Here is a 23248-nt window from a genome sequence, read left to right on the forward strand (position 1 = left end):
TTTTTTTTACAGGCTTACAATAGCAGAAGTCGTCCCAACATTTCAAACGGACATGCAGAGACGGCCGACGGTAACTTGGTTATCTTTGAGACAGCTCTGTGAGCTCAGGAAGGCTCGGACAGAAGACTTACAGTGCTGGGGCTCGTGAGACGGCCCGCCAGCCTCTGGTGGAAGCGCCCGCGCACAGCGTGGACAGAAAGGCCTCAACCAGTGCAGCTGGTGAGGAGACAGAAGACAGGATCTGTAGAGGCACTGGCCTCTGTGTGGCCAGCAAAAAAAAAAAATACGCACATGATGCTCTTGTTTCCCTCAAGCTGAGAAAGCTTGGAAATCACTGCTGTAAAAACTGTTAAAAATAAATCATTATTTATTTTCTGTGCTTTATATTTATGTACTGATGCCTTGGAGAATTGCTTTTAAATGGCCACATAATCCTTAAAAATCTTTAAGTGCCTTATTTGCAGAAGCAGTTTGTACACGTGTTAATTTAACCAATAATCGTAAATCTGTATCCAAAGTTGCCTTTGTTTGTACATACAAGTAGCACTGTTGCACATGACTAATACCAAATCTGACAAATAACAGCAGAAGTCTGCAGTTGCAGTAAAAATCTGTTTTTGTACGTTGATGTTAAAATTTCTGATCTACAGACGTGTTGAAAAAGCTCAATTTTGTACCGTTTCTATTCACTCTGCTGACTTTCAAGTTTACAGGGAGGAAGATCAGGCGGCAGTCTGAACGCAGCTGCTACGAAATGTGTTAAATTACTGTTCGAATTATCTACTGTTTCAGATGTGTCATGACTATCTTACATGTTAATACTGACTTTGTACGTTTGTTATTGAATGCTGCATAAACACGTAAGAGTCCGACTGGTGATGTCTATTGAATCAAAAATATACACTATATTTACACAGAAACAATAAAGTTTTTACCTTATTAAGTGATTTTGTTCCTGGTTACATTAATGTCAAATCAACAAGACAAAACTCAGGATAATCTTTATGAGAAAAGGATGTAAAAAATACATGGTCCAGATTGTGATAGTTTTACAGTTGCATGAGAGTAGAAAACAATTTTCTTGCATAGCTTCAAAATAGGACATTGAATTGACTTCTCATTACCATTAGCAGGTTGATTTTTGGACACTACCAGTGTGACCTTTAAGGCTCAGGTTGCTCACGTGTTCGCCGGTGCTACTTACGTCTGGACTCTGCTGCACACCAGACGAGCAGTCTTTAAAAATGTCACTCCGCTGCCGGCCTCAGGACGGCTGTGACGCCTTTGAAAGAGAAAGAGAGCTCCTTTAATACAGGTGAAACTCCAAATAACCATGTCACACTGAACCATATGCATATTTTTAAAACAGCAATGCAATCATATCAGAACTATGATTAATGTAATAGTTGCCAATAACTCTTTATCCATATATTACATTGATGATCTGTTTTCTATAGACTGATGAAAATGCCTTAATAACGCTCATGTATTTTGCAAAAACAATAATAACTAAAAGCAGTGATTAACCTTGCCTGTCCTAATGGATAAGATCAGATTATTTTCTCAGATTCATATGTTGTTCATATTATCTGTTACTATAAAGGTTCACTCTAATTGGCGCAGACGTCTGAAAGAAGCAGCAGTAAAGACAAGTGTTGTTCATCAGTTTATAGTTCTTATAGATGTTAGTTCACAAGAGGATAAAAACAGACGTATCAAACAACTTCATAGCTGCTGTTTATCCCTCGCACTCTTATAAATAATCAAAATAACAGAGCAATAATAACATTAACATTGATTTTAACTCCTCAATTATGCTGGTAAAAGATAAAACTCTTGAGTTATTGAACCTTGAACAAGGCCAAACACCCAGTAGTGATTTTATTTTTGCAGCCAAAGTTGTGAATTTTATCAACTCTGTCAGACACACCAGTCATAATATCAAATGTAGGAAATATTTAATGATTTTTGTTGCATTGAATACAAGATTATTTAACTATATAATCAAAAAAATTGTTTGAATTCAAGAAACAAATACACTTATAATGTTGCCCGTTTAAAACATATAATTTATAAGGTGTACCATGAGATCTTTTTTTCATTTTATAAATCCTCATAAATATATATTTAATAAATATAACAGAAAGAAAGTGACAGATTTTTAGCAGTGACATTTTTTATTAAATCAAAAAAAGATTTTAATCATTTTTAATTATTAAAGAGAAATAAGTTCTGTCACCTCTCAGAAATATATAAATATCTGACAGAGCTGACGTCTCACAGGGTTTGCAAAAAGTCACATTTTTTTCCTTTCCCAGCATATTTGTAGTGAGCAAACATTTTATTTTGCTAAGACTTCTCTTAATGCTGATCAAAATACACATTTTTAATCATAATTATCATATTATCTCTGATAACTTTATTTAATAAATTTGTGGAAAAAAAAATAGCTTCTCAGTGAAATGACACGGGTCCTTGGGTTATAGCTAACTTTTGTTGTGTCTGATTAAATTATGGTTTTGTACTGAATTTAGTCAGTTTTGTCCCAATTCTCAAGAAGAGTGATAAGTGAAGAAACCCAAATAAACAAACTGATTGATGATTGCATTTTTTAAAAATTTGAATAACAAAGCTATTAGGTTATTGAATTCTAACACATGATTGGCAGCTACAGGCCTTTTCAGCTCACCTGTCTGGCTGCCTCCAGCAGGGCCTCCGTCTGACCCGTCTGCTGCACCAGCTTGTAGAGAGCGCCCTCTTTGTTCTGCAGCAGGGTGAAGGGACGGTCTAACTCCTGGATGGCACCGCCGTCCAGCACCTGAAAGCAGGAGAAAAGACAACAGCCATCAATGTTAGTCGGCACAGCTGCAACAATCAGTTGATTAATTCTCTGCTACTAAAATAAAGGCAAATTGTTTTAACTATTAATTCTTTAGCAGATTTCAGCTTCTCTAATTGAAAACTGACTATTTTCTGTTATCTTCTATGACAGTTAACTGAATATCATTGGGACAAAACAGACATTTGAGGACGTCTCCTTGGGCTCTGGGCCAAACAACTAATCAATTAATAGAGAAAATAATTATCAAACTAAATCAATAATGAAAATAACTGTTAGTTGCAGACCTACTGTGATTTAACAGCTAACATGTAGTGTAACACAAAGCAAAATAACTAGAATACATGCATATCTAAACTGAAACATTTAACAAGGAGCAGTGTTGGTGGTAACAGAGTGTAATGCATTAAAGTATAAAATAGAAGAGGACTCACCAGTATCCGGTCGCTGTCTATGATGGTATTGAGACGATGAGCGATGGTCAGCACGGTGCAGTCTCTGAACTTGTCTCGTATGGTTTTCTGGATCAGTTCATCTGTCCTGCAGAGACACAGTAACAACAAAAATAAACAAAAATGCAATAATCACGTAACAAGGATTTTATTTACAAAGAATTTTTAAAACTACTGAATCCCTGAACTGAGATGTTTTAGAGTGCCAAGAAAATAAATGTGGAAATATACAGAGAAATAAATAAAATACTAGAAAAGAAATTGCGGGTGTGAATGCCGCAAGCTGAAGCCAAACTGCAATGCTGCCTTGAATAAAATAAAGTCTGAAAGATCTGAATGTTTGTTGAAAGGCTGACGCCACACTGAATAGCTGCCATGAAATTTTAATAATGTTAGAATTATGTAGAAAATTTGAATGTTTGTTAGAAAGCTGAAAGAAACAAATCTGATGAAAGAAAGGAAACAATTTTACATGAAGCAACTGAAACTTTGAATTTATTAACAGTTTGACTGCAGTCTAAAATGTCCAAGGTGGACACAGAAAGACACAGACAGACAGACAGTCTTTTTAAACTGTTCATTTCAAACCTTGAGCTGCTTCAGGTGTAATTGTCTCTGCATAAGGTTTTAAGAACTCAGGTCCTCTCAGTATTCAAATTTGAATGTTCTGTTACACACAGGCGATTGGTCAGTTTCACCAGCCTGCTGTTGGTTGAATCAGCCAATCGCCTGCAAGCAACCGCACATTCAATTTCAAATACTCCAAAGGCAAAAATTGAGAAAACGTACCACTCAAACTCCAGCCATTTAACAAACAACCGGAACTGCTAGAGCTGAAAACTGCATACGGTGAGCGAGAGGACGAGATGCCGAACACGAAGGTGCAAATTTTATTTCTGTAGTGTGAAAAATGAGGCCAGGAGAACGATGGAAAAAACAGGGATCATCTGCTTTCTTCCAGAAATGTTGGCTCTCCTTTAACATGGGAGCGAATGGGGCGGCCGGTTGGACTTGTTGCCCTTTTATACCCCGCTCAGCCCAAACCGTTTGTCCGTTTGCTTCGGCGGTCACACCTCTGCGACCGGCACGGCTTTTCCTACAAAACCATGTAAAATTTGTGTATGTAGAGTGAACAATGTGGCCGTAGCAGCGAGTTTAAGAGAAAATTTCTAGATGATTTTATAGCTGCTCTCCACTCTAGCGATGACATCACCCACTCTAGCTATAACGATTCCACGCAATACACACCCATTATAAAGTCTGAGAAGAGATGAAAGTTTCATGTTTTTTAAACTGCCGGTGTGGAAAAACTAAAAGAGATATTGAAAATCTGAATTAGTGACTGAAAGTCCACGGCATTGTAAGCGTTTGAGAGTTGGAATGGAGTTTCTACGTGCATGTATGAATTAATGGCGACAGGGTGAAGTCGAGTGAGTTTGAAGGATTTTCTCATTGACTTCCATTATAACCAAGTTTCAGACGAATCTTAGCCCATCAGGTACAGATGAGCAGACTGACCTGCTCAATTTAACATCAAGGCCAAAATACACTAAAAACTTCAGTAGAAAAGTCAGTTGAAGCTTCTATGTTTCACTGTGGGCTTCAGATTTAAAATTCAAGCACCACAGAACCAGTTTGGGAAAAGGTCGCCATTTATTTATTTCTGTAATGTTATTTATTTATTTGTCCTTTTATTCACTCCTCTTTATATTTCCACATTTATTTTCTTATTCTTTACTTCCTCCTATGACTCCATACAGATGCATGTATATCTTGGTGTTGCGTCATCAGTACCTGGGGTCCACGTTGGCCGTGGCCTCGTCGATGATGAGGATGCGGTTCTTCCTCAGGATGGCTCTGGCCAGACACACCAGCTGCCTCTGACCCACGCTGAAGTTGGAGCCCGACTCGGCCAGAACCGTATCCAACTTGCTGGGCAGCTCCTCCACCACAGACTTCAGCTGCACCTGCAGGGAACATGGAGGCGAGGTCAGCCCCGGGGAACCGACAGAGAGTACAGTGTGTGTGTGTGGACGCGTGATGGAAACTGTGTGAATGCTGATTGGATACTCGCCTCCTCCAGCGCCCTCCACAGGTCTTCATCAGTGTGCTGGTTGAAAGGGTCCAGGTTTTTCCTCACTGTGTCAGTGAACAACACCGGGTCCTGAGGAACAGACAGAAACATTAGACCTTAATACAGCGGCGCAACCACAAGATGGAGTCATCGAGTCGTTAGAGGAGGTCGTCGTCTGCTCACCTGAGGGATGATGGACATCTTCTGACGCAGGTCATGGAGGCCGATCTCAGAGGTCAGAACACCATCGATGTAGATCTTCCCCTGAGGCTCCGCCAGGCGGAACAGAGCCGACACCAGAGAGCTTTTCCCAGCACCGGTCCGACCCACAATGCCGATCTGACGCACAGGAAAGACACAAACACTAAGACTCATCCTCGACTGTGAGCACCGAGAAAGCAGACAGCGTTTGCGGTGCGTAGACCGAGATGCCTCACCTTCTCACTGGGCTGGAAGGCGGCGCTGACGTCTCTGAGCACCAGCGGTCCATCGTCGCTGTAGGAGAACTTCACCTGGTTAAAGGTCACCAGGCCTTTGTTGGGCCAATCAGGTGGAGGACGCTTCTGGGTTTCCCAGGATGCTTCACTCTTTAACTCCGTGTACTCCACCACCCTCTCCACTGACGTCATCTGAAGAGACAGCAGGGTTTTCTGATTAGATAATTATGCTTCCTCATGTTTCTGTTCGGAACTATTTCCACCAAAATGTGACACCATCTGTCAAAGATGTGAGCAACGTCCAACAACCCTTTATTGCTTTTGGGCTTCCCCAAGGATGGGACAATTTTGAGCTCAGGTCTTTTAAACTCTCTCTTATGTGTGCTTTTACTGGATTACCTAAAAAGTGGATAAAAAAAATACAGTTGTTTCTGAACGCTGCGGCCAGAATCTTCGCTATAACAAAGAAAAAGGATCCCATTACCCCACTGCTACAGACTGTTGAAGAAAAAGATTCTTTCAGGTTCAAGATCTTGGCTGGTTCTGGATAAGCTTTATTCACTGCACAGTGGAGACGGCCTCACAACATGGAGTCAGGTTGTTGTCAGGTTAGATACAGTTAGCAGAAAATCGCAGGAGGTTTAGAATGCAAATGTCACCAGAAACAAGCTTCCTGAACCTAAATGTGAACTAGGCGCTAAACCAATAGGAGTGCGTCTGAGCAACCCAAAGTGGAAGTCTGTGATTATAATAGCAATGGGTTCTCATGTGAAGAGGGACACTAGACTAAAAGGGGAGAGCAGCTGGGGGTAGGTAAGGTGTGATATCAGGGAACAACTGGGCTCTCCTCACAATACAACAAAGGATTCATTTACAGAAGTATGCTAATAAATGTGAAAGGCTGACTCTCAGCAGACACACTCAAATTCACTCAACAGAACAAACACAATAAAGATCAAATAGAAGAAAATAAAACATCTTCTTCCACAAGACACTTCAATATTCACATTCATGGGAGGATATGAATACCCACTGGGATGATAACAATAACGTAAAAGAATCACTGTAGAATCTTTATTCTATTTATTTTACTTATATATTTGTTTTTGTTTCATGTATTCATTGTTTAATTATTTTCTTTGTAATATTTGTTACTTGTATTAGTTCTGTTGTTTTTTAGTATTATTGTAGGTGGGAAGCAGATGTTGTTGCACGTGATGTATAAGTCACTGAGTTCTTACCATGTTCTCCACCTCGGCGCTTTGCCTCATCGTCCACTGGAAGTTTCCGACCAGTGTCACAGCGTAGGTCAGCACCAGGCCCACCTCTCCAGCATCGAGCCCTAACAAACACAAACACATGATTTTTTTTTTCTTTTAAAATCGCTCGCGGCTTCAGGATATTTTTATGCACTGAACAAACAAACACGACTCTTCAGCAGATCGGTAACGCTGATCGGTCTTACAGTGTTATGTACGGTAACAATCTTGCCATATACTGAATGTCTAATGGTTTGGGAGATAAAAGCATCTAAGTCACTGGTTCCCAACCCTGACTAGGGGTCACCAAAGCTCCATGGAGGGCTTTGCAAAGTCTTCTAGACTTTAAGGGGTGCAAGAAAACTTTTATGTAAAATATACAGTAAGCCTATATCTCAACATTTTATTCATTTCTGTTGAAAACAGTAAATTAAAGTCTTTATTTTTAAAGTTTAGATTATCACTTAAGATATAAAGTTAAAAACAAATCAGAATAAGGGCACAGCTATAGTCAGAGCCTCCACCATCATGGATTAGAAAATACCTGACAGATTAATCCATGATAATAATCCTTAGTTGCAGCCCTAATAATAATAATAATGAATCATTATTGTTCTTTAGGACTGAATGAGTGTGTATAAGCTGATTCTGTTGGGTTATTAAAGAAAAAATGTTAAGTTTATACTAGAAAAGAGACGTTTAGTTAAGACAAATGTTTAAGAAAGGGAGTGGGTTGTGGGTTCAGGGGGGCTTCAGGGAAAAAAGGTTGGGAACCACTACTTTATTTCACAATCTATGGCTGAAGTGAGTCGTTTCCTCCCGCCCCCTCTTCCCCAGACTCGGGGAAATTCTGCAGGACCTCCACAGGAGGTGTGCAAGATTGTAAACTGACAATAATAAGGGACGACAAGTCCTCCACTGTAAGCTGTTTATAACTGTCAGTTGTCTGTTAATGCCCGTTATCCTGAAAACAAAAGCCCACTGCTACTAAAATACACACACTGGACAATGAGTTCATTAACTGCCTGCCAGACTCCAACAACATATTTTTCAATTTGAACGTTAAAAACATCTGTTCCCTCCAAAAGATGATTAACAGTTGCTTAAGACTCATAAACAGACACTGACTCATTCATGAGGAGGAGAAGTTTTTCTCTCATCAGAACACTGAGGACAGAATTTATTGAGAAGTCTTCCTGTGCGCACGTTTAGTTTCTTACCATCTCTGAGTAGGATGCAGCCAAATGTCGCAAAGGTGATGAACACGGAGCAGATGCCGTCAAGGCGTAAGGCAAACCAGCGGGAAGTCATCAGGAACAAAAACCACGCCTCTGAAACGAGAGAACAAACATTTATTTTAGTAAATACAAACTTAGAGGCCGACAACAAGGAATAATAATTTTGCATTAATAACATTTCTTTTGCCAACTGAACTTGGACAGTAAAAATGTGAGCAACGTTAAGAGTAAAGGAGAACCTGAGTGCAGGTCCTGATGTGCATCAAAGGCTTTCTTTAACCTCTCCTCGGCTCTGAGCGCTCGGATCGTCCACAACCCCTGAAGAGACGAAGACAGATGAGAGAACACGGGACTCCGAGCTGCAGGAAAAATGACAAAGGCGGCGTGAGAATAAGTCTCTCACAACTACAACTGTACAGTAAATCATTCAGTTTTCTTTACCTCCTGTTCAATCAACCTTTCATGCATGTGGTGTAATTATGGCAAAGAATGTATGAGCATACTTGTAGACTCCAGGCGCTTGACATCTCGTGATGTACGGAGGTAGAAACGTCTCAGGTACAAGAAGACGAAAAGCAAAGGAACGACGGGGATCAGGATGAGAGGGATGACTGAGGCTGCCACCGCAACCACGCCGACATTTTGCAAAAATAACTAAACCAAAAAAAAAAACAAAACATCACACTGTGAGGGACACTGAGGAAGTTAAGAAAAAATAACATCTTGTGCAGAAAGGTTTGAGACCAAATACAGTTCTGTGCGTGTGCTAAAATCTTACTTGATAGAAGTCCACAAAGGTGATGGGTAACGTGGAGTCCATCTGGCTGATGTCTTTGGAAAACCTGTTAAGAATTCTTCCTAAAATGCAGGAAAACACAAAGTCAGTTAGAAAAAATAGTTGCTGCCTCTTTTGGACTAAATGACCCTTCTCTACGCCCTGCTTAGTTACTGTTGCTCCATCTGTCAAGCTTTTCATTCTTGCAGTAACGGCGACAGATTTAACATAGAAATCGGCTGTAATTTTTGATCTTTGATTCCACAGACAAGTAAACAAAAGCATCTTCTCATTTCTAACGTCAGTCAAGTGACAAGTCCCTCTCCAGCGGACTTGCTTAAAGTTTCCTTCTGACACATTTAAAAATGAGAAACATGTCTTAAATATGTAAAGTTATATAACGGCTGCCATGCACAGCGTTTCAACATGTAGGCAATCCAAAGCCTGATGGGCCTGTGGTGACTTGGTTACACTTACTAAACTATGATTGGACGCGGAGTCCCTGCAAACCTGGTATTTCACCCAGGGGTGACGCCTTACATCATGTGTCACATGTAGTGATGTGCATTAATATCAGCGTGCTTTGAGTCGCCTCGTCACTTTCTGGATAAGCTATCGAAACTGTCACCCAGAAAGTTGTTTATTAGCCTAATATTTGCTTTATCCCCAAAATTAAAGGACACCTCATGCCTAACTGTAACTGAAAAATATAACCAAATTAAACTGACAACATGGATTTGTGTCAAACAGCAAAAATAAACTAAAATGTGGGGTTTGTATTCTAATATCAGTGTAATATTTTGCCCAAAAGGGCTTACAAGACTTTAAAACATCAAGTAAACTTATCTCATATTGTATGCATGTAGTATTCAGTCTGGTTTGCATAATTTTCTAAGCTCTAGAAATACATTAGATTATACTTTGCTACTTGTTCCAACTCGCACATGAGCTTGCCGAAGCGTGGACTGCTATGTCCTGCAAAACCACACCCATCCAGGGTGAAAAACCAAGTTTTTTTTAGCAAGTCCCTCATTGGACAGTCGCTGTTTGGAGGAGGGCTTTAGTGAAGGTTCATTTAGATGTAAATGTCGCAGCGCACAAGAGATTCAACCTACAGTAAATAAAGAGTGAACTCTGACCTGCCAGCATAACAAATCAACCTGAACAGAAGCTCAGCTTCATTTTCAAGTTTAAAATGGACTCACCTACGGGGTTGACGTCAAAGAAGCGAACAGGCGTGCGGATGACAGCGTTGAACATGCTGTTGTGCAGAGTCTGAGCTGACCTCACCAGCCCATGAAAGATCACTAAACTCCTGGCATAACCGAACACCACAGCAGCTGCTGTCAAACCTAAAAAACAAAAACAGCAGGATCATGCATTTTAAGTTGTGGTGATAAAAATAAAAATAAATAAAAATTAATGCAAAACTTACCTGAATAAATGCTGAGGTAAAATGTGAGTTTGAACTCTGGATCTGAGCGAGTAGCATTAATGCCGTGTTTAATGCTCACAGCACTGACTGTGCTGTTCAAACACTCTTCTTTGGCCCTGCCACAGCAAAAGAAATGACTGTATTACTATTACTGAATCAGTTCAAGAAAAAAAACAACTGTATGCAGCGTGTTTTTTGTCTTCTATGACAATTAACTGAATATATTTGCTTTTTGACGTCGTCTTGGGCTTTGTGAATCACTGATCAACATTTTTCACAATTTTCTGACACTGAACGGACCAAACAACTAATTGATAAATTGAGAAAATACCTGACAGATTACCCTATGATGAAAACAATCATTAGTTGCAGCCCTTTTCTATTTAACATCACACAATGGATAAAACACTCACCAGTACACGAGCCACCAGTCCTGCAGGATATATGCAGCCTGTGAACAGAACCAACATGTTGAAAAATGCATGTATAATCATACTGAAAACCAGAAGACAGAAACTGTTTGTGAGCTGTTTCAATCAGTATTTGAAGAAACGCTGAAAAACTGTTGTATGTTTACACTTCATTAACTGATAACACACAATGGGTCAGACTAAGGCCTCGAGGTCAATGAGAAGCCTGCATTAAACATGAACGGTGAGACACACCGTCTCCCCTTGAGACAGTAGATGCACCTGGCTACTCGTTTTGGGGAAAACAAGACACACCCTGATATGTTGCTATGGCTTATGAGCCACGGCTTACCTCAGCTATGACACTGAGCAGGATGATGAGCAGCAGCACCAGGAGGTTACAGCCTGCAGTGAAATACTTGACATAAATGTGGCTGCCTACATTCCCCTCAACTCGAGTCTCCTCTGCCATGGTACGAACTGTTTCGACCTGCAACACAAGCCATCGCTGATAAATGTCTTCATGCTTCAGACTATAATGTAGCAATAAACCAAAATCTATCTTTAAGTTTACATGATTTACAGAAAAATCAGATTTTATTTTGAAGGTGCACCTACAGGAAGCTGCTCAGTGCAGCTGGTCTCTGGCGGCAGGAGGCTGCTGTGGGAGCCGTGCGAGCGAGTCGTTCCCTGGCTGTGCAGCGACAGTTTGTCAGGGTCAGCTGATCGAGACCGCCGCTCCTGCTCCTCGTCGCTTCTCAGCAGGGACATGATGTCGAGGTCCGAGCGCTGCAGCTCGCTATAGGTACCCTGGGCCATGACGTGACCCTGAGAGACACAAACGGGAAAAAAAAAAAAAAACAGTGATAAAGTGTGAGGATGGAAGGAAACTACAAAGGTGAACATACTGGAGTTAACATTAATACATTTTTATATTTTTATTTCTTGTGTGCATATGTAGAATGAAAAAACAGAATGCAGTTATTTTAGCTCTGAACATCATTTGCATTATCTTATAATATACCACATCATTACTTTTTATTACATGGTAACCCAAAACTTCATAGAGGACTCTGCAGGGATACAAACCTCCTTAAGGACCAGAATCTGGTCAGCCGCCCTCAGATGCTGCAGCTGGTGGGTGACCAGGACACGACACTTGTTCTTCAGCAGGCCACAGATACACCTGATACATGCACACACAGACATTTCAAACTGTTAAAATTAATCAAATATTTTATGGCCCACACTGTGGAAATCACTGCCACGTATATGGAGTTATTATGTGAAATGGATTTGAGACACTGCTACAGTGTGGACAGAGATGGTGGTCACTTACTGCTCAAAAAGATGTTTCCCAACCTCAGCATCCACAGCACTTAAAGGGTCATCAAGGAGGTAGATGTCTGCATCTTGATAAACAGCCCTAAAAAAAACACACACACACTTGAGTTGAGTGCAACAATGACACAAACAAAACGTTTTCTGGAAAGCAGAACAAGTAAGAACAGGCCAGCGATGGAATGTAATAACATAACGTTAAGTATTTTAGCAAATATTAACTGTTGTCTCCTGACTGGCAAGAAAAATATTAACATGTGCAAACCTGCATACTGAAACAAAAAATGCTAGTTGATGATATAACATGACGAGCAGCCAAGCGGACGGGCTGACCGCCATTCCAAATATGCGGACTAATTTCTAGGAAGTGTGTCTTCATGCGTAACAAAGCTATAGCTGTCACTGTGTTCCGACCTCGCCAGGTTGACTCGAGCTTTCTGACCCCCGCTGAGTGTGGCCCCTTTGTCCCCAATCAGTGTCAGGTCTCCATCTGGAAGCAGCTCCAGGTCCTGCAATCAAAGACAATAAAGATTTAACTACAAATCCAACATATGTGTGAGAAAAAATGAGATATTATTGCCAGTATTCGAAAATATTGGCTCCATTAATTATTAAAGCGGAACTCCTGTAAACATCAGAGTGTTTCCAGGTGTTGTATATGTGAAAAAAGTTTTAAACAGTAACAGAGAGATGGCTCTCAAATTAATTTAAAACTTTTTAAGACCTTTTCAATACCACTTGAAATGACATTTAATAGCAACTTCATGCCCAAATCAACAAAATAATTAAAGATATAGTGCAAAATCAGTTAAGCAATACAGAATTATGATCAGTGAAAAATGCTGCTAAACTTCTGTGTTAAAAAAGTTTAAATACAATGAAGCAGCATTATTGCATAACGTATTGTATTCATTCCTTAAGGGGAGCAGAACATTTGATAGTTTGAGCATAATATATATCAGATGACGAGGTTAAGTGCATCCATTAACATGTATTCATACAATAAATGTATTGCTGACAGCTTAGTTGTTTAACAGAGAAAAAATTGTATTGTACTGGAAGATTCTCAGTGTAGCAGACATGAAAAAGTGGCATCGAGCCATTCATAACGTCAACAGGAGGTTCGGCGGGCAGCTTAGCTTTAATTAGAGACAAATGTTTTGAATGACAGATGGGTATGAAGTCCTGTCACTCCTTGCCTTAGCTCTTGTGTAATTACTGCATTACTGAAAACAGCAGCAACAACTTTAAGAGTAACTTTAACATCATAAACAAATTTAAGACTTGTTGAAGTTGTACTCAAGACATTAAAGGACTTGTAGAAACACTGTTTTCTCACAGCCTACGTTTTAACCTACATATGAGTACTTATCTGCCAGTTATGTTTTTTTCTGTGTTATCTCATTTCATGTTGTTTTGTGTTTTCATTTGGGTTACCTGGTTATTACATCTGGGTCATGCCTCCCATTGGTATTATACAGGTGAAGCTTCGCCTATACAGTCTAAAGCCGTCACATGGTGGCTTTTTTAACAATTTAGCTACTACGATAATGAAAATAAAGGTTTTTTAATATTTTCTTCCATGTTGTTACTATTTCTTCTTTATATTATATATAAAGAATTACATTCTGGAGAGCATGGATTTAGACAGAACAACCAGTCATCTCCTTTTTCTTATTAAGTCAGTGTTAATCGCCACTGAGGGCCTCCAACATGGCCACCAGAAGGCGTGCCTTATACTGCGTTATATGTCACCTTCTTTAGCGCGCAGGCTCTGATGACTCTCTCATACTTCTGGGGGTTCATCTCTCTCCCAAACAGGATGTTACTGCGGATGGTTCCAGGGAACACCCAAGGCTGCTGTGCCGCGTAGGTCAGCTGACCTCTGACCCGAAGTGTCCCCGAGTCATGAGGCAGCTCTCCCAGGAAAGCACTCAACAGGGATGACTGTGGGAAGACGAACGTTGTGGAACTGTGAGCAGGCATGCAGTGCATAAAGTCAACACTTTTTCCTTTGTTGGTGTTCAGATTTACCATTTATGTAGGCTGTCATGAACCATTCATCCATAAGCCTGAAGCTAAGCGAGTTTTAACAAGTGTACCGACCTTTCCTGCCCCCACAGGGCCAATTACTGTCAGAAGCTGGTGTGACTTCACAGTGATAGAGACGTTCTGCAGAGACGGAGCATCCAAACTCTGACAAGAAACAAAAAAAACCCCACTACATTGAAGAAACAAACCCATCAGAAAATACTGTCTGGCAGCAAAGTAAAGCAGTGTAAATATTCTAAATATGGTGTGTACATTTAAACCAATATTTTTTTAAGTGGCAAAAATATATTTTGCTGCCGACTCTGTCCACACCCGCACATTGCTTGGCATCCTACAGCGAGAACTACACCACTGTAAAATATCACTTTCAGGTTAGAATAATCACCTTATCCCAGTAGCAGGTCAACTGTTCCATCTCAATGGAGTTTTCTTTCTTTTCCTCCGGAGGCAGCACCAAGTTTCTCCTCTGAACCTCTTCCAGCAGGAGGAAATTCTACGAAGGGGTCAATCGACACACAAGCTGTTAGATGGCGAACCATATAATCAAAACCCATGATGGCTGCAGTTGTTTTATTAACTGTCTGATGCTAAATTACTACAATTATAACTTTTCAAACTCTTGAAATACCTTACACATTTGTACTTTGTCATTCACGTACTGAAAGTCATTAAAGATGCATGTTATGTAATGCGTGACTGAACATCCACAAAGCACGGCTCTAAACCCCCCGAGGGATGAAAAGATTCATGATGTCAGTGACGTTTCTCCACATGTTGCTTGCGAGCCTGGTGTCTCTGCAGAGTTATTTACAAAGGTCAGACTTGGATCTCAATGTTCCCGCTTCCACAGGAGCTTTAGTTTTTCCAAATAAGAGGCAGTCTCCAACAGTAAAATTTGACCTGTGGCTGATGAACCAGCCATTCAGGACAGACTGCAGTTATGTGCCAAGTCATTGCACAAGGATTTCGAAGGTCACGTACAAATTATGACTGCTGGAGAAGAAATGCACAAGGTTTGCCAATAACGCTGTAAATGTACATGGAGGCAATTCAAGAATCTTTCAACACAACCAGTACAGGATTAAGTGTCTCTATTTCTATTTTTTTTTTTAAACGGAGAACTTAAAGGGATAGTTCAAATTATCTGAAGTATTTATTTATTATCTGCAGTGGATGGCAGACAGCACGCTCCCAGTTTAGAGGCAGCAGGAGTCCCAGCGTAAGAAGCTCAGTAATGCATGGCTGTGGAATACATATTTTAGCCAACTAAAAAAGGCATATTTTACAACAGGAAACCATCATTATATAAGCCAAATACCCCTTTCACCAAAACCAACCAAGCTCGATTGACAAAATCGGTACTTTCACTACACAGAAGACGAGAGCTGCTGATCTACAGCTGCCTCTATCTGTTAGTTTGTGTTGATGTTTGTTATATTAGCATACACTGAAATCAAACAGTAACACAAACAGGTTAAGGCAGAGACCAGAAACTACCATGCCCTGCTTTGTAAAATTACCATTTTTGCCAGAAGAGTCTGGTTGAGCCACAGAGAGCAATATTTGGCTTATGTAACAGCAGTTTGCCCTCTGAAAAGACAGTCTACAGCAGGGTAAAGCAGTGAAAATATTCTAAATATTGCGTAAAACTGAAAACTTGATTTTTTTCAGCTTGCAAATCAATTTTAAATATTTCTTGTTGCCTTGTTGTTCACTCGTCAAATGTCACTGAATTCAACGCTTTGTTCCTGACAGGCTCTCATCTAAAATCATCTATGTATGTATGTAAACAAAAGAATGATTGCAAGCTCAGAAATCATTAAAAACTGTTGCACATTTAGCTGAAGTTGCCCTAGTTTTCTGCAAGATTCACGCTGGGACTGAGTTTCAGGTTACGCAATGTTCTCGGAACTTCACAGTTTCATAAGAAGAAAGCTTGAGCAGAAAGCTGCTTAGATAATTATGTGAAAGACATTTGTGCTCATAAAAATGTACAAGGTTCCTGTACATTTTTAATTTCAGAATTAAGAGAAATTGCTCAGCAGAATTTTTTTAGACCATAACTGACACCTGAGTACAAACAGCTCAATGTTTTTTATGAATAAGAACCAAACGTTGGTAGAAAAAGTTAAATAATTTAATCTTCGCGGCATCTGTGCAGCCTCGTTTGTTCACTGTGTCCGCTCAGGAGAAAACAGAATTACCTGGATCCTCCGAACACTGACGACGGTCTCTGACAACTTCTCCACAGCCAGGGGGAAGAACAGGGTGACCGTGAGCTTGATTGTACCGTAGAGGGAGACGGTGACAAACACCGTGCTGGCAGTGATGGTGTTGCCCAAGAGAACGTAGACAGTGAAGGTAACGAAGACGATGATCTTGCTGCTGGCGAAGAAGGAGGCCATGTTGAGTCCTCGTAGGTAGGAGCTCTTCAGTATCTGACTGATTTCTTTCCTGGGAACAGAAGCCAACAGATGGAGCAGAGTGAGCTTGGTGATGAGAAAAAAAAAATAAAGCTGTTAAGAGACTCTTGGAATTTTGGTTAGTGCTTGAATGTACAGACAAGTTTCTTCTCCTGAATTTGTGACTTTAATTTCAGAGAATTTCAGAGTTTTTTTCTCACAAATTCTCCTCATAAATTTACCGCATTAATCTCAAAGAATATCCGAAGAGTTTTTCTCATAAATTTATGACTTGAACCTGAGAAATCTGAAGTTTTTTTTCCCTCATAATTGTAACTGGCAGTGTCCCAGTCTCTGTACTAACTCTAAGTATACTCAACTTTGTTTAAGAACCAAATATAGGTCAGGTTTGAATCTCAGATTTCAGAGAGCTGCACAGTCGTCTCCCCCTTCAGTACAGCACATCTGTCAGTATAGTCTAGGTCAGGCATTTCAGGGGTCAGAAAAAGACATTGTTGAGTGACATTTTTAAGTTATAGCAGCCCTTTAACTAGCCTGACAACTTAGAGATGGTGCAACCATATTTTGTGACCTGAATAGAAATTTCAGCTACATTTCCACTTCATTATATATATTATGTTGGTCTGCTGGAAAAAATGTTCCCCCCACAGTATTTAGCCAGGGTCACAACTTGCTGCAAAGCAAAAAAAAAAAAATTGATTTTTGCTACTGCTAAGAAATTAAGTGTTTCAAAATGAAGTATTATAAAACAATTTCTCACAAGTTATCCACTTTTGGTGTGTGCCAAAGCCTGTGCAGAAGTTTCTAAAATCCATTAATGTTCAGCTGTGTTAAATATAATGTTCCTCTCTGATTTTAAGCGAGAACAGACATTTCTTTCTGCAGGAAGCACCTGACAAAGTCCACACAGTAGACAGCACTTGACTATTAGCCCGCTGTTGTAAGAAACAAGAAGTTAAAATCTGCTAACATATAAATCAGTTTTACCATATATCAATATAGTTTTGTTTTATTTGGTCTGGTCAACTCCACACAATAACAAACTGACCACACAGTTGTGAAAGTGGTTAAATATTACTAAATCATTATATCAAAAAAAATAAAAAATATAATATTCTCTCACCAAAACAGACATGTGGGCTGAAATGAAAAACAAAATATAATCTACTATGTATGATCTAATTTCTAAATGACGATGATTCACTCGCTCTTATTCCATTATGTATTCACATCACACCGCCTTCACTTATTGACAAATTTGTTTTGGAAAAAGTTGAGACTTGAGGGATTTAACCGACTTGAATTTAAGCCCAGCACTTTGTTACAAGTTACGTTTAAGTCAAGCACTACAGTAATTCGAGTTACAAAACTGTTCAGGTCGATGACTTTGTAATAGTTTCTCAGAAGAACGTTAAAGTCAAACTCTGTTCCACATTTGTCATTTATTACCAAACACTTCCCACCTCTGGCTTGAAGGGTGGCTGTAAAAAGTTATAAAATTATTTCTTTTTTTCAGCACAAACAAAAAGCACCAAAACCACACACAGAAGCCAAACCTGGGGCTAAATACACTTCTACAGTGTCCGACTGCCCTGACACGTTCAATGTCACTGCTAAAAGCTAATACTTCAGGGGAACGATGGGATTTCATTTTGAATAAAGTACCCCTTTCATAGGTTTCCTGAAAAGACCTCTGTGGTGTGTTAACAACAGGAGATGATGTATTAACTACAGGTCAAAGTGTGTAATAGATTATCATTGACAAAGAAGAGGGAAATGGCAAGTTTAGCAAAAATGCCCACTGTAGTGGCTCTGTAAGAACAATCTAAGTCTAAAAAGCCTCAAATTAAATATCAAACGGAGGAGTTTATAGTGTTCCTCATAAAAAGAGGATGAAGATAAATTAGCGTATGTTGGATAACGATGTGTTTGAGTGCCTCTCTGGGAACTGTTTATCTTTGCTTTGTCGGGCCATAAATGTTTTAGTCATTGTTGATAAGAAATCCAACATAAACCTTTCACCTAGTACTTCATGATCAATCTGCACCTTCGTGCTCGTTTTAGCAGACAGTGCTGGTTAGGTTAAAGACATTTGTCACTGAGGTGGGACTAAATGGATGAATGACAAACTATAACCATAATAATTCTTCAGAAGAACCTACAGTGCTCTGCTCGTCCATAAGATGCACGTTTCTGCCTGTCAAAGTGAAATGTTTTTCTGTCAAAATACCACTTTAAAAAAGCCCAACAGTGTCAGTAACTGTGTCACAGTGATCCGTAAATCCGGAGCCTCACTTCACCTTTGAACACTGAGAAACTACAGAGTAACTGACGCCTTTGACAAGATAATAACATAATTCCTGCAGTACGCTAATCCTCAAAATGCCCACAAAACTCATATATTTATGCCTAAGGACAGCAAAATCTTAATTTCAGTGAACCTGACATCTTATAACCTAATGAATAAAGGAAAACACAACCGACAGCATCAGTCTCAAAACACCAACAGCCTCTGTTTTCAATCTCATTTTATAGTAAACATTTCAAACTAAGCCACACAAGACCACAAACTATGAATTCTTATAGCTTTACTACTCTCCACTTTGTTCATAAGCATATAATGAGTATAAACTGTCACTGGCAAGTTAAAAATAAAGGTACTTTTTAACTGATTCATAGAATTATGTTTAAACACGTCGGCACATGTCCCATTAGTCCCGGTAAAAATTAATACCCTGAAATGTCCAGATTATCCTCACCTTCTGACTTCAGTAACCAGAGCTGAAAATGGTTTCTCCCATGCGTACATCTTGATGATCCTGATGCCAGACACCACTTCGTTCATGATGCGGATTCTGTTGTCAGTTAAAACGACCGTTTTGCCCCTGCACAAAATAAAATAAATTAGAAAAGTTATGTAAAAATTACAGCATTTACATAAGCAGCAATTTCTGGGGAGAAAAATATTATAAAAACGGTATAATTAAGTTCATCTGTTATTTTAAAAAACCTTGTTCCTTACCTGAAGATGCCAAAAAGCTTTCCAAACCAGGTCTGAATAGGTAACATGAGAACAATGGCCACCACACCTGCCAGACACGACGGGCCAATCTCGTACCAAAGGAAAACTATGATCACCATCGCTTGAAGAGGTCCCACCCACAGGTAATGCAGATTGAGTGTAATCTATGGAGACAATGGTTTTATTTTATTTTTGCTTTATTTAGAAAGGAAGTTCCCACTGAGCTACAAGACCTCTTCTTAAAGGGAATCCTAACACATAATCCTCACAATCCTGTATTTCATTTTGCATCATTCTTAAAAAAAACATGCACTTGTAGTGCAGGTCACAACATGATTCAAACAAATGATGGCACAGAGCACAAAGAAACACAAAAAACAGTGTCATAAGCCTGTAACGTGGAGCAACACGCATAAAAAAAGGGCTTTGAAATTTTAAAAACTTTCAAAAAGTAACTCAAAGTCAACCTCAAGCTCTAGCTTTCAAAAATCTCTAAATTTAGCTTTCAGTTTGTTCTTCAGCTTCACAGTTTTTTGTGAGTAATTTTTTTTTAAAGCACAGACTTCTGTTCATTTACCTCATCAAAACACTTGACATCATTTGAAAGAAGGTTCACAATTTGTCCGGTGGTCGTTCGGCCTGTCGATTCACTGCTGAGACCAAGAGCCTGGTGAGAGACGTTTCACCGGTCTAGTGAGTTTTACCAAAACATCAGAAATCGGCATTTGGACTTTAAATCTGCTGAATCGTCACGTACCTTCCTGTATATCATATGACAAACGGCCACTCTGATCTTCATGCCGGTCCTTTGGACATGGTAGTAGTAGAGATGTTGGAGAATGGTCAGCCCAAAGGCGGAGAGACACATCGCAGCAGCGTAACCATACACCACGCAAAGACTTCTCTGGTCATCTGGGTCATAATTCTCAAAGTACTGGATTATTTTCCACAGAAGGAGCGGCTGGATCACTTTAATGACCTCCTATATTACAAAGAGTGACAAAAAAAAAAAGATCCAAGGATTAGATCATGTGCTTAAACACGTGCAGTTCCCTCAGTTCTGTTTGTCTGACCACCGGCTTTCGATCTGACAGAAACGATAACCCAACACCTTGCTGATCATCAGTGAATTGTGCGCGAGTCTGACAAAATGTGAAGGAGGCTTATGGAGCCAGAACATACCATTAAAAACACAAATGACCCGGCCACTGCGTACGACTTCCCATAGCACTTAACAAGAACCCTGGCGAGGTTTGGCTTCTGAAGTTCCTTCGTTGCTCTTCTGAATTCACGGTCCCATAATCTGCAACAAAAAACATGCATGAGCGCATGTACACGTAAATCCCCCCCTTTTTTTTTCCCCAAACATGTATGTATGTATTTTTATTTCAAAATGTATACTGGTTCCTGGATTACAAATAACTGTATCAGCATCACCACTGGAAATGATGCAGTACCTCTGTAGCTCCTCTCCCAGTACTTCAGACTGATCCTCTGGAAGAACACTGTACATGTCGCTTTCCTCCAGACTCTTTTTTTGGCCAAGGTGCAGCAGCGGGCTTAACCAGCTGAAACAGACCGTAAAAGAAGGCAGGGAGGATTTAGGTCGGTCAAAAAGAAGATGAATGTACAAATATAAATTCAACTGAAGCCCCTTAATATTAACTGTAAAGCAAATTACTTGTTTGGGCTTTACCTGCCAAGTAGCATGTTGCAATTCATTTCACCACTGAACTAGTAACCCCAATATCCCCTTACTCCCTTAAAAAATTACGTTATGTAATGCCTCTATATGACCTCAAAAAAAAAGAGAGAGAGAGACCATCTGTGCAAAGATTTGCTATTTCTGTGTTGTTGTTCTTAATGTCTACCACCAGATCAGATTCTTCTTGAAATCAGATTAAACGAGCCTGTGTTTATATTTCCCCAAAGTTACAGTGAGTCGAACATTAGCCAGTCAAACAGAGGCAAGAGGACATTCTTATTTAGATCATTTTATGTCATATTTTGTGGGTATTACTGTGGAAGTACTGCTGTTTTGTCCACAGGGACCTCCAAAGTCAACAAAGTTCCTTGTAGGAGCTTTAAGTTGCTTCTTTCCTTTTACAAACATGTTAAGACACTGTTTCAACCAATTTCACCACTGACACTAAATTTATGAAAGACAACATTTTAATGACAGTAATCATACTTAGTTACTTACTTACATAACAACCTAGCTTTTGGAGTGAAGACAAAAAAAGTCATCTTGAAGTGTAAAGTACACCTCTGTGTCTTCCAGGTAATTTTTGATTAAACTGAAAACAGTCTCTTAGTCTTTCATTCAAATTAATATGGACTGAAACAAGTTCATGTAAGTTGATTTTGACAAATGCAACAGGAAATCTAAGAATTAACTATAAATAATTATGGTAACAAACTGCAGGCTACTACATAAGTCTATTGATCACCTCATCAGGGGAATTATTTGAGTTTGCAACAACAGGTTGAACTTGTTTCTAATTAAATACGCAAACGAATATGTGACTTTCCAACTCAAGCCACATTTTAATAAACGTTAAAATTTAGTTGTTATTTTTGCAGCAGAATACTGATTGATGCACTTAAGACTCAGTCACGTGACCTGCTACCCTGATTTGCAACATGTTACTATTTGGATCATTTTGTTCCAGCGCATTATCGCCTATCTCTGAGACTCGCCGCGCGCTGCGAAATTCAATAATTTGACGGGACATCACTCACCACAAAAAGACCCTTGAAAAAAAGTTGGCAGTGGCCAGAGGATTATGCCGGTCGTCTTTAATGGCTACGGTCATTTTGGCATCCATCCAATACCGGCTGAGCCTCCGAGCGCCTCTCAATAGAAAAAACAACTGTCCGTACGCAGCGTAACTCCCACAACTTAATTCATTGCGTGTAGTTAGCGAACATCATGTAAAGCGCAGACTCGCCACAACGCGCAGCGGCAGCAGCGTCTCGGTTAAGTGTCGAGCTGCCTTCAGGTACAACATGACCGACGCACAAAAAAAAAAAGTATTACACATGAAAGCGAAAGTAGGGACACGTGATCATATGGGATAATGTATTTAGAGCAATGGAGGACTTCACAATGAACGATTGATCAATCAACAATAGGTTTTTAAGTGTGTTTTAAAAGGGGACCTTTATGAGCCTGGATGTAGGTAATTTAACGAGTTTTATTTCATCACCACCATTTATTATGAGTATTATTGTTTCTGCATTGTTCAAAAGTTCCATGTTTTCGGGCTGGCTCTAAAGTACCCACTTATTCTCACTATTACCTAGTTATTAGTTTTGCTTTTATCAACTCTATTAGTGGATTTTAAATGTATTTTATTTCACGTCACTCATTTTTATTTTTTGAAGTAACAGATAAAATAGAGAAAAGGGACACTATTGCGGTCTTCACACGGTCTGTCTAATCGGCTTGTCAGTCATTTGTTAAGTGCTACACAAATTAAATTTTATTT

General features: G+C 39.6%; 2 protein-coding genes across 2 annotated transcripts in view; one reads left to right on the plus strand and one right to left on the minus strand.

Annotated features, from left to right (window-relative positions):
- LOC146304751 (ATP-binding cassette sub-family C member 4-like) overlaps positions 1–775 on the plus strand; it is a 31212-nt gene extending 30437 nt beyond the window's left edge. The window contains exon 31 of the mRNA XM_084713396.1: positions 13–775. Coding sequence (XP_084569522.1) covers positions 13–102 — 90 coding nt within the window. The 3' untranslated portion in view covers positions 103–775. The remainder of the gene's footprint in view (positions 1–12) is intronic.
- Positions 128–22757, minus strand: LOC146304752 (ATP-binding cassette sub-family C member 4-like). The gene is made up of 31 exons (XM_084713238.1): positions 22500–22757; positions 21215–21325; positions 20940–21060; positions 20515–20739; positions 20335–20424; positions 19758–19921; positions 19495–19620; positions 16517–16766; positions 14698–14805; positions 14367–14456; positions 14016–14207; positions 12675–12769; positions 12259–12345; positions 12009–12105; positions 11538–11747; positions 11272–11409; positions 10923–10960; positions 10510–10625; positions 10280–10426; positions 9078–9157; positions 8803–8953; positions 8539–8658; positions 8282–8392; positions 7044–7144; positions 5803–5994; positions 5549–5704; positions 5366–5455; positions 5086–5258; positions 3274–3379; positions 2690–2818; positions 128–259 (listed from the first exon to the last, which is right to left on the minus strand). The coding sequence occupies exons 1-31, from the start codon at positions 22583–22585 to the stop codon at positions 128–130; spliced, it is 4032 nt and encodes a 1343-aa protein (XP_084569364.1). The 5' UTR covers positions 22586–22757.
- Between the last annotated feature and the right edge of the window lie 491 nt (positions 22758–23248).

This window comes from Lutjanus erythropterus, chromosome 24 (assembly GCF_056507025.1).
Source record: "Lutjanus erythropterus isolate fLutEry1 chromosome 24, fLutEry1.hap2, whole genome shotgun sequence".
Taxonomy (NCBI): domain Eukaryota; kingdom Metazoa; phylum Chordata; class Actinopteri; order Lutjaniformes; family Lutjanidae; genus Lutjanus; species Lutjanus erythropterus.